Below are 15,739 nucleotides of genomic sequence, written 5' to 3'. Positions count from 1 at the left end.
GCATTTATATCTGAGCCCTATTGCTTTTAGTATCGGCCTAAATAGTTGATTATGCGGGATTTTGATTTATCCATTAGAAAGATCAATAACATGCGATTTAAAGTCTTGGAAAAATAAATGAAATACTAGCTTTTCTCATGCAAGAATAAATTCAATTAGCCATCAATCTGGTGAACCCTACGCATGCATAGTGCAAGGTACTTATGCGCGAGTGCTTAAAGGGAGAGTATCTAGCCACATCATCAAGCACTTACGTAAATTTTATCTACTCCAATGCAAGCCCCTACCATTGGCAAGCCTCGGGCACTTAAGGAAAAAGCTGATTAAAAAGGGCAGCCCGGTGCATGTAGCTCCCGCTTTCGCAGGGTCCGGGGAAGGATCCGACCACTTTGGGTCTATTGTACGCAGCCTTTCCCTACATTTCTGTAAGAGGCTGTTTCCAGGACTTGAACCCATGACCTCATGGTCACAAGGCAGGAGCTTTACCATTGCGCCAAGGCTCCCCTTCCCAAAAGCTGATTCATATATGAATTTTGTGCTAATTAAATACATAAGCACCTGTGTCTATCAAGCGCTCATGATTCAAAATAAGCACGAATGCCATCCCACATGACAAAAATCGGCTTAGTTTGCTAAGCACCTCTCTAAGCACTTGCAAATTTTACATGCTCTTACTATGATAACTACAATTTGGTGTTATCGAGAAGACCAGAACATAAATGATTAATTAATGCAAGCCCCTACCTGCTGGTGCTTGGATGAAATTCGTGTTAATCAAATACATAAGCATTTCTTAAGTGTTGGTGCCTATCAAGCACTCATGCTTCAAAAAATAAGCAACAATGTGCGTACTTGCAAATTGTGCCTATGTTCAGGTTGTAATCATGTAACAGGATTAAGTGGATTGGCACATCGTGCCTATGTTACAGTGTACCATGGATGGGCTCTATACCCTTTCTTCATACTCCCTCCGTTCCATAATGTAGTGCATATAGATTTTTTGAAAAGTCAAACCTCATAGACTTTGACCAAGTTTGTGGAGTAAAACATTTTCATCTAGAATGCCAAAGTTTTCTCTATAAACTTGGTCAATGTTTGACTTTTCAAAAAATCTATACGCACTATATTATTGAACGGGGGGAGTATAAGATACGCACGCTTGTGTGTATTCTAGTAAAAAAATAAGCGACAATGCGGTCCACATGGCAAATCAAATCAGCTTAATTTGTTAAGCATCTCTCTGAGCGCTTGCAAACTGTACATGCTCTTATTACAATAACTAGTAATTAACTATAACTACTCGGTGTTATCTAGATAACCAGAACATAAATAATAACTTAAGCCTAAGATCATAAATGAACTCTTGCATAGATATAAAAGTTAGTCAACTCTTTTTTTGTGAGAAATCTAAGTTAATCTGAGCTGTATAATGTTCTAGACCACACCGTGCATATACTATCAGGCTGGGGTTTTTCTCTCTTAAAAAAATCATGTTAGTTTAGTTCATGATAAGTCTTGGAAATCAGGTTAACTTTGTTCTTAGTATACCTAGAGAGGTTTATCATGTTGGTAAACTATCTTGCAGCAAGATCGATCATCCTAGTAAATGATGGGTTTCCCTCTGTTTAATTCTTCAGAAACTAATGTGGAAGCTGAACAAATCAATCGCAAAAGATTTACTGCCTACACAGCCTGTTGACTTCCCAATCGAGCCTTGGTGGGGAGTTTGTCTGGTTAACTTTACATTGGAAGAGTTCAAGGTCAGGTTCCCTCTTTCTCAGTATGGAAGATGAGCTTCTTGTTTGGTCTATATGAAGCTATCATTTCTTTGTGTAGTCTCATGTAGAACTGATAAGAATTAATGTTTATTAATCTACTGTAGAAACTTTCAGAAGAAGAAACAGCAACCATAGACAAAATCTGCAAAGAGGAAGCCAATTCATATATTCTTTTTGATATGAAGATTATAGATGACCTCTATAAAAGAGGGTTAGTGTACTTTGATGTGCCTGTTTACACTGATGACCGCTTCAAAGGTATATAGAGTTCATGGAATATTTTTTGAGGATAAGACACCCATGTAATGCCTAGGTTAAAATTGTCTAGTGCTTTGTTTAGTTTGTTCATGTTAAAATTACTCTAATTGATTGGCGTTGTTGCTCATGCTGTCTTGTATCTAAATCCCATATTCATGTTTTCTCTTTGTTTCATGGGCATGTATTATCTTGTCTCGTGACTGCCAATAAATGATTTGGATAACCTTTTCCCTTTTCGATCAAGTTATGACATAAATGATTTGTCCTAAAATTTCTTATCTTTGATAGAAACCAAACATATAGGTTGTACAAACATGCGAGTGAATAGTTTTTTTGCTTTGACAGGTTCAACATTTAATACATCGCCCGTACATTTTAGAAAAGTACTGAAAAATGTTAGAGTTATATATATTTAGCCGTGTAACCGTTGTATTTTCTCCGTTCTATAAGGGGTTTTCTGCATAATATATTGGCGGCCTATGACCACCTGGAAATACAAGTTGCATTTTTCCTAACATGGTTTCAGACCTAGGTTACTTTTTTGCATGCGCAACTCGTGCTAAGGTCGGATCTCGCGCTGCAGCGTCATCTTTCCGGCCGCTGTTGTCCCTTCTTCCCTCGCCGCTACCGCATCTCTGACTGCTGCCGCCGCCGTCCGCCTCCTACTGTTCGTGATGATCAGAATCAACAACAAGAAGTTCGTGATGATCAGAATCAACAACCGATGCAAAAAAAGCGTGATGACAGGAGGGTGGGGTGCTTACTCCTCTTCCTCATCAGGCTCGCTGAGGACGGACAAGTCGTAGAGCGCAGCCGCCTCGGCTCCGGTCGTGGCGGGTGGCGGTGGAGGGTTCCTAGCACGCTTCATCCTTGAAGGAGCTGGGGGCTGTGGAGCACCCACCTCTCCAGCAACCGACGAAGTCAATTGCCGAGATGCTGGGACGCGAGGGGGTTGGCGCTGAGAAGGCTGCGCACGAGAAGCCTTGCCGGCCACCTGGGTCCCAACAAGGTCCGTGCTTAGCAGATCAAGGCGTGCTTCCCTCTTCTTGTCGGGCCTTTTTGCAAAGGCACTTTTGGTGCGAGCTGGGGGAATGTACTCATCTCCCTCCGTTTCTCCGGCGAGCTCCTCCTCATCGTCCTCGTGCTCCCCGACGGGATTGTCATCCTCGGTGGTCTCGCCGGTATGCTCTTCGGCATCTTCCTCAGCGAGCCGCTCTTTGGCGTGATCCTCAATGGGCGCACTGGCCCCGTCTTCAGTGTGCTCCCCTGTGCTCCACCACCTGCTTCCCTTTGCCGGTGGCGTCGACCTTTTGCTGGAGGCGTTTAGCCTTCTTGGCCTCTTCTGCTCTGGCCTTGAGGAAGACGGCCTCGTCATCTCTGGTGGGGGTGAACCATGTTGTTCTCCACCCGGACGGCCTTCTCCTTCAAACCCGCAAGCAATTTTTCCACCTCAGCCTTGGAGGGCTCTGTCCACCGCTCCACAACCCCCTTGGCGTCGGCGTTGCACTCCGGTATCTTGGCTAGGATCTCGCCCTTGGTGGAGTTGTTGCAGAGCAGAACCACCTTTTCCGGCAAGGGGAACTCGCAGCCCTTGTTGAAGAGCTGGCATATGAGCAAGTAGTGCTCCATCACCGACAAGTTGCTGTCGGCCCCAGGGTGCAGGCGCATTGGGTCGTTGGGGTTCTGGTACTCCCATGCCCTTCGGCCTCCTCTATGATGCAGCGGGGCGATCCGGCAACGGGTGATATCCGCCCCAACCACCTTTAAGGTCAGCCCGACGGCCTTGAGACGGTGGATTCTGTACAACGCCATCCCGAGCTTGGCGTTGCTGGGCCCGATATTGCTCCAAGCTTTCCCCTTCCCGATCCTCTGGGTCCGGAGGCGGCAGAAGGGAGGGATTTCATCTTGCGGATCCTGCTTAATCCAGCACCAATCCGCCCTCCACTTGTTCCACTTGGTGTGCAGCTTGCCCTCAAGATAGTGCTCCTTCATCCGCGTTCTTGGAATCCAGGTAATGCTGCCGGAGAGAGCGTCGTTCTCGATCCGGGGGATGAAGAAGTGCCGGAACAGGTCAAGATTGGGTGCTATCCCCAGGAAGTTTTCGCACAGATGTGTGTAAATAGACACGCAAGTGATGGCATTGGGAGCAAAATCCAGCAAATGACATCCGTAGGACTGCATGACCTACACGAAGAAATCTGAAAAAGGTGGTAGAGCCCGCCATAGAAATACCCGGCAAAGAAGTGAAACTGGTTGTCCGCTGGATCAGCCGACCCCGGGAGGACTTCTGTAGCCGGATGATTGTCGGTCTGGCTCGACCAGACGTACGAATATCTTGAAGTTAGGTCGTCGGCCGTCAACGCCTTGAGTTTCTTCTTCTCTGCCTCCGGGTCCATCGCCTTCTTCGCTCTTTTTGGGGCCATGGTGAATGCGCTGGGGATTGAGGAATGGTACGGTGGAGCAGCGGCGGAAGGAGCAGAGTGCTTTGTTCTTGCGCGAGGAGGAAGATGAAGGTGTCAGGAATATGCAACTTGATATTATTAGGAGGCCAAAGCCATCATATATACATGTACAAGAGAATGCCAAGAAGCTAGAATACAAAAGGCCAAAGGCCATCAATAATATAACTCTAACAGCCCCCCTCAAACTCATGGTGGATCCACAACACCGAGTTTGGAGAGATGAAATTCATGCTGCGCTCTAGTCTGGGCCTTCGTGAAGAAATCTGCTAGCTGTAACTCGGAAGGCACATGCTGAAGACCAATAACATGATCATGCACAGCAGCGCGCACAAAAAAGGCATCCACACCAATATGCTTGGTAAGCTCATGCTTCACCGGATCCCGCGCAATACTGATAGCACCTGTACTGTCTGACAAGAGGGTGGTAGGTGTAGTAACAAACACCAAAATCCTCCAGTAACCATCGTAACCAAGTCACCTCTGTCGTCAGAAGAGCCATAGCTCGTAACTCGGCCTCTGCACTCGAACGAGAAACTGCAGCTTGTTTCTTCGTCTTCCAGGCAATAAGAGAACCACCAAGAAAAACACAGTAAGCGGAAAGTGAACGGCGGTCCGAAGGATCACTAGCCCATGTTGCATCTGAATAGGCCCGGAGCTGTAACGAGCTGGAACGGGGGAAAAAAAGACGACGAGAGATCGTGCCTCGAAGATAGCGTAGAACACGAAGAAGGTGACTATAGTGAACAAAAGTGGGAGCAGAAACAAACTGACTCAGAATATGGACAGGATACGAGATATCCGGACGTGTGACAGCAAGATAGACAAGACTCCCAACAAGATGACGATAACGCGTCGGATCAGACAAGGGCTCGCCATCAGAAGCACGAAGGTGAAGATTGAGCTCCATAGGAGTCTCAACAGTGCGCTCATCACTAAGAGCCGCACGAGTAAGAAGATCTTGGATATACTTTTCTTGGGAAATATAAAAGCCATCAGAGGTGGATGAAACCTCAATCCCAAGAAAGTAACGAAGAGGACCAAGATCAGACATAAGGAACTGCTCACTGAGGCGGGCCTTGACAAAGGCAATGTACTCAGAATCGTCGCCAGTGATGATCATGTCATCAACATATAGAAGAAGAAGAGTCCTACCACGAGCAGAAAGGTGGACAAACAATGCTGGATCATGAGCACTGGGCGAAAAACCAGCAGCAGTCACCACAGAAGCGAAGCGCTCAAACCAGGCACGGGGGGCTTGCTTAAGGCCATAAAGAGAGCGGCGAAGACGACAAACCATGTCATCAGGAACAGAATACCCAGGTGGCGGTTGCATATAAACCTCCTCGCGCAACTCACCATTTAAAAAGGCATTCTTCACATCAAGCTGAGACACGGACCAATGGCGAACAAAAGCCACGGCAACAAGTGTACGGACAGTGGTCATATGGGCCACAGGAGCAAAAGTCTCATTGTAATCGCGACCATGTTGTTGCTGAAAGCCACGAGCAACAAGACGAGCTTTATAACGCTCAAGAGAACCATCAGAGCGAGTCTTTATCTTATAGACCCACTTACAAGTGATGGGACGAACACCGGGAGGAAGAGAAACCAGATCCCATGTGCCGGTGCGCTCAAGAGCAGCAATCTCCTCTGCCATCGCAAACTGCCATTCAGGATGCACAATAGCATCTCGATAAGAAGTCGGCTCAAGAACGGTCGAAAGACCATAGCGAGAAGGAGAATATCGATCAGGGGGCGGACAAGGCCGAGAACGAAGACCATAAGTCGATTGAGAGAAGGAAGACGACACACCAGAAGTAGAGGGCACATCAGTGGACTCGTCCACAATACGTGGACGTCGAGTATAATGAAAAGGAAAGGAGGGAAGAGGTGGAATCACTGAAGATGGAGACGGGGAATGTATCGATGAAGGTGGAGAAGGGGAAGGTATCGGTGATGAACATGGAGAAGGTGAAGGTGTCGATGATGAAGGTGGGGAGTCATGTGATGAGGGAGGAGAAGAAACCGTAGGAGAGGACGGTGTCGAATCTACAACAGCAGGACGAGGAGTAGGAATACTGGGCACAGGGCGAGGTGTATCCGGAAATGTAAGAAAAGAGATATCCTCTATGGAAAAGGCCGAGGAGGATGGACGCGGGTAGAAGGGACGAGACTCATCAAAGGTCACATCCCGAGAAATACGCATCCGACGACCGATGGGATCCCAACACCGATAGCCCTTATGCTCATCACTGTATCCAAGAAAAACACACTCAACAGACTGAGCGGTCAGTTTGGTGCGTTCACGAGGGGCAAGCAAAACATAGCAAACGCAACCAAACAAGCGAAGCACCGAATAATCAGGAGAGCGAACAGAAAGACGCTCGAGAGGAATGCCACCCTGTAGAGCAGCAGATGGCTGAATGTTAATAAGATACGTGGAAGTGGTAATAGCCTCAGCCCAGAAGTGAGGCGGAAGAGAGGCGGCGATTATCATCGCGCGCGCCGTCTCAAGAAGGTGACGATGCTTGCGCTCAGCCACACCATTCTGAGCATGAGCACCAGGGCAAGAGAACTGAGGAAGAGTACCTTGCTCAGCAAGGAATCCTCGCAGCGCATGGGAGATATACTCACCAGCTGAATCTGCGCGAAAAACACGAATAGGAGTGGAAAACTGGGTTTGAACCATGGCAGCAAATTTTTTGTATATAGATAAGACCTCACTACGAGAAGACATGAAATAGATCCAAGTGTACCGTGAAAAATCGTCTATAAAGATAATATAGTAGCAATGACCCCCTTTTGAAGCAAAGGGAGCTGGACCCCAAACATCAGAGTGAACAAGGTCAAAAGGGCGCTCAGACACCGACTCGCTGTGAGGATAGGGTAGCTGAATCTGCTTACCTAGCCTACAACCCAGACAATCCAACGAAGCGTTACCGGAGACAGACCCCAGAACACCGCGATGAACCAAAGACGAGAGACGAGAACCACATAAATGGCTAAGACGATGATGCCACTGTTGAAAAGAGCTGGTAGATGCAGCAACAGGGGTTACGAGACTGGCAGCGGAGGCAGCGGAAGGAAGACGTAGCCAGTCAAGCTCCCAGAGACCATCAGAGCGTCGAGGGCCAGCACCAAGTAGAGCACCCGTGCGACGATCCTGGACAGAACACGAATCAAAGTCGAGGATGACCCTACAATTAGAATCAACAATCTGACCACCAGATATGAGCTGCATGGTAAGTCGAGGAACATGAGCGACAGAGGGAACATGAAATGAAGAAGTGCTAAGAGTGCCTCGACTAGCTACAGGGAGGGGAGTGCCATCAGCCGTAAGAACACAAACATGAGACTCAACAGGTCGAACAGAGGTCAAAGTGGAAGAATCATAGGTCATATGAAAAGATGCTCCAGTATCAAGAATCCATGGGGATGTACCTGAAGGAGTAGAAGGTGGTTTCTTATTGCAAGAAGAGTCAGTCACGGAACCTGCAGATCTTGTCGGTGAAGAATCCCAAGTAGCAAGTAGAGACTGCAGCTGCGCAATCTCACGAGGAGACATGGACATGGCGGAAGGGGTCGAGGTAGAAACATCTGCCGATAATAAGCAGACTCCACTACCCATGGAAGCCACGTGTAGAGTCGACTGAGAGTAGCGAGTCGACGGAGAGCCGGCCACTTGGAGAGCCGACATAGAGCGATCACCGTCGTGCGCGGAAGCCGCGAGAGTCGATGTAGAGCGGTCACCGCGCGCGGAAGCCATGAGAGGAGTCAACGTAGAGCGGCCACCACCGCGCGCGGAAGCCGCGGGAGAAGTCGGCGTAGAGCGACCACCACCGCGCGCGGAAGCCACGGGAGGAGTTGACGTAGAGTGACCACCACCGCGCGCGGAAGCCGCGGGAGGAGTCGGCGTAGAGCGACCGCCACCGCGCGTGGAAGCCGCGAGAGGAGTCGGCGTAGAGCGACCGCCACCGCGCGTGGAAGCCGCGGGAGGAGTCGGCTTCAAGCGACCACCACCGCATGCGAAAGCCGCGAGAGAAGTCGACGTAGAGCAGGCACCATATCGTGTGAAGGCCGCAAAGGAAGTCGATGAAGAGCGGCTACTGCCATCCGAGAAATTCGGAGTAACAGACAACAACGCCCGAGGAGGGGCACCGAGCAAAGATGGAAGCTGCCTCTGTGAGCTGACGACCGAAGGACAACCAGTGACTAAAGACAATGACATAGTACTCCTTTTTTTTAATGGAAAGAAACGGGCCAATTCTAATCAGCCAAGGGCCAAGCCAGCCTGCTTCACGGAAGACCAAACCCCACACGACGCAATTCAGCCTCCGCGACAGTAGAACAACGCGATATGGCGGCGGCGCACAGAAGGTAGCGGAAACGGCGGAGCTGGTGCGATGGCCGGCAAGAAGATCAGCGACGACGGCGGAAGCCAGGGATCCGTGGCGGAGGCAGCCGGGTTGAAGGACGGAGGAGCACCGCGACCGAAGCTTGTAGTTGAGGCGGATCCACGCCGGACTTCAGCGGCCGGCCCGAAGAGCAAACGGCGGCCGGAGCTAGCAGGGCGGCGACAGGACGTGCCTCCGGTGGAGGAGCTGCGGCGCCAGGAGGGAGCAGCGATCAAGCGTACAGGCTGCCAGACCCAGCCTCTTCGATCTAGACCGGGAGGCGAGCCCTTCGTCGATCTGGACTAGCGAGGAGAGAAAACGACACAAGCAGGGGCCTGAGAAGGCAGCGCGCCCCGCACACCCACTCGAGGACGGTCCCGGAGAACGGTGACTACCAGATCAGCGACCGGAGGGCAGTGGCAACCGAAGTTGGGGATGAGATGGCCGCCGATTGATTCAGCACGAGTTGCAAACGTATGGAAAAAAAAGAACCTAGGCTCTAATACCATGTCAGGAATATGCAACTTGATATTATTAGGAGGCCAAAGCCATCATATATACATGTACAAGAGAATGCCAAGAAGCTAGAATACAAAAGGCCAAAGGCCATCAATAATATAACTCTAACAGAAGGAGGCGGCTGCTAGATTGGGAGCGGAAGGGGGTAAATGAGCAGCGCCTCTCGCAGTTTCCTTTTAATGGGGAAGGCGCGGAGGCTGGCTTTTTTCCGTCCTACGTGGCTGCGCTTTTCAGGTGCACTACCCCTGGCAGCCGTTTCGTTCCACCTCTCTCACGTTCCGCATTTAATGCGCATTGTGGGGGCGTGGTAAAAGAGAAGATTACAATAGTTATTCCCTGCCACGCGTGCCTGTGCACTGTTTGGGCCTAGCCCAATGACGCCTCACATGCGTGTACGGCCCAGGCCTGGGGGCTCCTGTCGGTGTACTAAAACATGGGTCCTTTAGTACTCCAGACTTGTGCATAGGCAGTTGCAGCCCTCCGGACGGCAAGGGCTTGCCGGAGGATAGCTCAACCCAAGCCTCACCTCTTGGACACCAAGACCGTGAAGAGGACCTCTAGGCAGGTCATCGAGAAGTACTGCGTTAGTACTGAAGGACAAGACTTAAGTTGACGGCAAGCTTCGCACCGGCAAGCCAAGGCTCCTTGCAGGAAAGCTCTCCCTTGCCCGCCGCCAGCTCCACCTCATTGACCAGCTGATGGCTTGTCAAGGTGAGGTGTTGAGCGGGCAGGTGGCCCGATGGGAGTCAACAGGACACGTGTCGGCACCTCGCATGCAGATCAACTTTATTGACACCCGTATGGTGGACGTGTCAAGAAGATAGGTTCATCCACGTTGACGGCACAGGAGAGACACCTTTTGCCGAAGGATGGCCACCAGCTCACGGTGCATTAGATGCCCTTGTCCTACTCCGGCAGGATTAGGGTGGATAGCATCAAGACTACTATTCACATACTTGTAATGAGCATGTTGCCACTATGGTGACCCCTTTTCGTCTATAAAAGGAGGCCCATGGCTACCTTGGCACGGGTCGACAGCCTGCTCATGCTTACACAGTAGTTGCAGCTTGTTCACGTTTTTCCGGCAAGCTGCACTTGTAACTTGAGCCCCAAGTCAAGCCACCCAAACACAGGAGTAAGGTTTTACGCCTCCATGGCCGCCCGAACCTGACAATTCCCCGCGTGTGAACTGTTGGATTTGCTCTCTGTGCGTTGTCGATAACCCTAGCCGAACTGCAAAGGGATCGTCGTACTCCAACACCTGCCATCATGTCAGCTTTCCCCTCGAATGTCCAGTCTTTCGAGTGGGAACCAAGGAAGCTGAGCCAAGAAGTGAGAGGAAGTGATCGAAGAATGCCTCTGCCATGGTCGCATGGTCCGAGACCCCTTGCCATGGATCACATTCTTTTGCTTTCTACAGTATACGAAATTGCATGCAAGGATGGCGAACAAAGCTATCTTAAAAACAAGATCTTTTATGGCTTTCCAATCTATGTGTAGCTCACCATGTTAGTATTGTTAGAAAAGACAACAATATAAAACTAGTCATTCTTATGGATATGAAACCCAAGAGCATTGTTTGAAAAGAAATGCCATTTAATGCAATGGTGTCAATTTAATGCTGCTGATCATCATATCAAAATCTCCTAGTCATTTTCTTACTTCGTAATAAGAATTGGTAAATTGGCCGTGTAATGTTGTTCCTTTGATTGAAGTAATAAGCACGCGTTGCGATTTGTGCTAAGAAAACATGTTTTCAGGTTACTATATTGTTTCTTTTTGTTCAGTTTCTAGGCTTGAAGGCTTTGTTTCTAACAAGGATCAATCCTATGAAGACCCAATCGAAGAGTAAGTGCTAGCAATCCTTCTGTGTGATGATGACCTTCATTTCTTATTCAAATATATATTTCACTTGCATTGTTGTATTGTGATAAAATCCATTACCTGATTTTCTTGATTGCAGGCTACTTTATGCTGTATTTGTTGTGTCAAGTGCTAATGCTACTGTTGCTGAATTGGCTGCAACTTTACAAGCTGACCTTTATCAGCTGCAGGCAGCGGCATCATTTGCTTGCCGATTGGGCTGGGCTGTAAAACTTGTGGATGGTGACTCTGTATTTAAAGACGAAGGTGAACCTCCATCTCTCAGTAACATTCTTAGTGATGATGATGAAGGCTCAAATGCAAGTATCAACTCAGAAAAGTCCAACCAACAGTTGCTTAGCATCGATACTAATGGACCCAGGAGAATATCCGGGACAGCTCATGTAGGTTTTGTTGTTGATGCCAATGTTACTTCATACTTGATGATGGGTTCATTGTCCCCAGGTTAGATACTATCTTTATTTGTAATGCAGAACCTGTGAGATTTGGAGCTGAAATCTCTTGAACACCAATTCTTAGAAATATAGTGATCCCTTCTTCTCCTGTACATTGCTGATCTACATGACGTCTGTAGTACTTGTTAATAGTTTAATACCTAGTGTATTGCCTAAATAAGCACACTACTAAGCACCGTAATTGACCTACTGCAGGTCTAAAATCTCATGCTGTCACGCTGTATGAAGCTGGAAAATTAGGTGATTCTTGCATTGCGGAACTATGCAGTGATCTGGCTAGTTTAGAAGGAAAGAAATTTGAGGGTGTGCTAGAGGAGTTTGCTAATCATGCATTCAGTCTGCGGTGGTCCCTCGAGTGTTTAAAGTCCGGTGGAGTTTCTACCGATGATAGTACTGATAAAGATGGTGAAACAAAGACTCCAACAAATTTATTGCATGAAAATGTTACAGCCCATCTGGCCAATGCAAACATCGAGGACAGAGCTGAGGATGGCCTTGGTAAAGTGCCCCAGGATAACTGCTCTACTGGTGTTTTAGATAATAAAGATGAGAATATATCATCAGTGTCAATGGGTTTACCAGAACGTGGGGAAAACATGGTTAGAATTGAGGCTCAGAATGACTCAACTGGCACCAATGTGTTGATGATAAAAAGGAAGTACACTGTTGATGTCCTCCGATGTGAGAGCCTTGCTTCACTTGCTCCAGCAACACTAGAACGGCTATTTCTCCGTGACTATGACATTATTGTGTCAATGGTTCCTCTTCCTTCTTCATCAGTTCTTCCTGGTCCTTCAGGCACGATTCATTTTGGTCCACCCTCTTATTCTGCGATGACACCTTGGATGAAGCTAGTATTGTATACTGCAGGCCATTCTGGACCACTATCTGCTGTTTTCTTGAAAGGACAACGCTTCAGATTGCTTCCTGAACCATTAGCTGGTTGTGAAAAAGCAATGTTATGGTCTTGGGATGGCTCTATGGTTGGTGGACTAGGAGGGAAGTTTGAAGGGAATTTGGTCAAGGGCAATCTACTCTTACATTGCTTGAACTCGATGTTGAAGCAATCTGCCGTGTTAGTGCAACCGCTTAGAATAGATGATCTCAACGCATCAGGAAGCCTTGTCACAGTAGATATCCCTTTACCCCTGAAGAATGATGATCATTCAATTGCATCTGTGGTAGCTCAAGCAAATTTGCCAAAGGAACAGGTCTTTAATTTGACCTCAGTACTGAAAGACCTATCCAGTAAATTTCAGTTGACCACGCTTGGCTACCTTCGTCTATTAAGACTTAACAATCTTGTCGAATCGGATAAGTTTCACCCAGAAAATGCAAGTTACCAGTGGGTGCCCTTGAGTTTGGAGTTTGGAATTCCCTTGTTCAATCCAAACTTATGTGAGAGGATTTGTGAAAGGGTGGTTGCGTCTCGTATACTTCAGAAAGATGATCTCACTGAACATTATGATGTGATGCAAAATGTAAGGAGGCGTCTCAGAGAACTTTGTAGTGAATATCAAGCAACTGGACCAGTAGCTAAGTTATATAACAAGAGGGGAAGCTCAAGGGATCTACCTCGCACTTTAATCAATAGTATTAGTAGCAGATGGGATCCAGCAAATGATCCTTCAGCACCAACCAACACAAGAACCCCAAGTGAACACGAGAGGCTAAAACTTGCTGTCCGACAGAGATGCGGCACAGAAGTTGTGGGCTTTGATGGGAGGACTGTCAGGTACTTCCTCTGTCACAAATACTATAAGAGTTCTAACTTTTTTGTGAATTAGATGTATACATACATGTTTTAGTGTGTTTGTTCGCTCATTTCAGTCTGTATGTAATCCATATTGAAATATCCAAATCATCTTATATTTGTGAATGGAGGAAGTATTTGTGAATTTATGGTTTCATGTCATATGTTTCATATTCTTCTCATGTTTATTTATTTGTGACTAATGTTGTGAACCTCAAAAGGTCATATTCACTCTCTCCGGAGCAGGAAGAGGCTACCACCAAACACATCTCTGACGAACAGTCATCCACCCATGACGGAAAGCCAGATCAAGAAGATGCACACAGCAAGGATGTAACCTTGCCAGGACTAAACCTTATCTTTGACGGAGTTGAATTACACCCCTTCGATATTGGTGCTTGTCTTCAAGCACGCCAACCTCTCTGGTTGATAGCTGAGGCATCAACAGTTTCATCAACCCTCATATGATGCGTCCATGTGGTCATCTCGCTTTTGCTCCAATATCTCCGTCTATGCTGGTAAATCAGAACTGAAACTGTTGCAACTAATGCTTCTCGAAAGGCTTATTTCATTAATCTCGACTCTTGAGGGAATATTTTGTTGTACAAAGGGTTCGGTGCCGTTTGATGTGCCATGTGAGGTCAGCTGATGTCTTTCACATGAATGACCAAACATTGCTCGGAGATTGCATTTGTCCGGTCCTTCCGTTTGCATAATTTGCAAGTAGACTTTTACGTTTTCAAGCCTTTTGCTCCTTTTTTTTTGTGCTAGCATTGGGAATTTTCGTCCCAAAGACCAAGGGGGGTTGGGTATTTGTGACCTTAAAGTTAAGAACACTTCCCTTCTCGGTAAGTGGTTGTTTAAGCTACTGACGAAAGATGGTGTATGACAAACCCTCATAATGAGAAAATATGTTGGCTCAAAGGCTGTGTTCCAGTATATTGGAGGCCTGAGGACTCGTACTTTTGGGCTGGTCTAATGGCTACGAAGATATTTCTTTCTCTATGGATCATTCTCTATCAAAAAGATGGCTTGGAAATTAGATTTTGGGAGGACAAGTCACTAGGTAATGCCACACTCGGGAAACAATATCTAGCTCTATATAATATTGTTCTGTTATAAGGGTGATACTATCGCCACGGTGGTTCTGGAATCCATTCATCCGAATGTGACATTCAGACGAGATTTAATAGGCCCCTGATTTGCATCGTGGAACGATTTGATAAATCGCCTTGCCATGGTACATCTATCACAAGGCTTGATGCGGAGCATCCCACGACCATCCCCATAGACGCCACATCAATTATCCAAGCTTCAAGTGGACCAATGACAAGGGCTAGGGCACGTGCTATTCCTACTTGATTTTTCTCCCTCTTCAAGTGAGACATGGCTACTGCCTAAGTCCGAGATACTATGTGTCATTAGGTACAACGCTCAAGACTCGGAGCCGAGGACTGTAGATGAAGAGACAGGCGTCAGCACTCTGGACAGACAGGAACTTCCGGCTAGAGCCCGGAACTTCCGGTCCTCGGACCTTCCGGCCGACCCGGAGCTTCCGGCTGCCGATGACTTCGACCAGCCCAGGCGTGCCAACTCTCGGGTTAGCCCGGATCCCGTCCCGGACCTTCCGGCGCGCGGAACCTCTGGCCGGCCCGGACCTTCCGGCCCCCGGATGCCAGCACATCTCCTCCGCGGCAACTCTCTGGTTAGGCCGGACCCTCCCCAGAACCTCCGGCGCCCGGAACTTCCGGCCCTGCCTGCGCGCAGCCTCTTGGGCCGAGGCCCGTGTACCCTTTCGTCACCTAGACTATATATACTCTATCCCGTACAACTTTCTAGGGTTAGCGTTGGTTTAGCTCATTTGAGAGATAGAGCTTCGCTCATCCATCCGGATCTACTCCACGAGAGAGACCGCAACCCCTCTTCGGAGAAGATCCACTTGGATTCAAGACCTCCTCGCGGAGAAGATCCTCCCGTGGATTCAAGACCTCCTCACGGAGAAGAACTGGCTACCCTTTTGTATCGTCCTTAGTTGTCCGTGGATTCATGTATCGTTCTATGTATCCGAGGATCTAGCACATGTGTGACTTGTTCTTGTTAGTTTGAGTGTTCCTCTTGTGTTTCCCCTTGTGTTTTCCCTCGTTTCCTTCCTCGTGTTCTTCGCGGGATCCGCTCCTTTCGTGAAAGATCGGGCGATTAGGGTTCTACCCTACATCATCTTGGTATATAGAGCAAG

General features: G+C 48.0%; 1 protein-coding gene across 2 annotated transcripts in view; it reads left to right on the top strand.

Annotated features, from left to right (window-relative positions):
• The window catches only part of LOC125528906 (uncharacterized), a 49,493-nt gene extending 35,051 nt beyond the window's left edge, over positions 1–14,442 (top strand). For both annotated transcript variants that reach the window (XM_087547008.1, XM_087547009.1), the window contains 6 exons: positions 1,638–1,760; positions 1,883–2,036; positions 11,199–11,259; positions 11,375–11,739; positions 11,946–13,485; positions 13,725–14,442. In XM_087547008.1, coding sequence (XP_087403134.1) covers positions 1,638–1,760; positions 1,883–2,036; positions 11,199–11,259; positions 11,375–11,739; positions 11,946–13,485; positions 13,725–13,971 — 2,490 coding nt within the window. In that variant the 3' untranslated portion in view covers positions 13,972–14,442. The remainder of the gene's footprint in view (positions 1–1,637; positions 1,761–1,882; positions 2,037–11,198; positions 11,260–11,374; positions 11,740–11,945; positions 13,486–13,724) is intronic.
• The last annotated feature ends 1,297 nt before the right edge of the window (positions 14,443–15,739 follow it).

Source organism: Triticum urartu, chromosome 3A, assembly GCF_056163025.1.
Source record: "Triticum urartu cultivar PI428250 chromosome 3A, HENAU_Tu73, whole genome shotgun sequence".
Lineage (NCBI taxonomy): Eukaryota > Viridiplantae > Streptophyta > Magnoliopsida > Poales > Poaceae > Triticum > Triticum urartu.
This window is presented reverse-complemented; position numbering and strand designations above follow the sequence as displayed.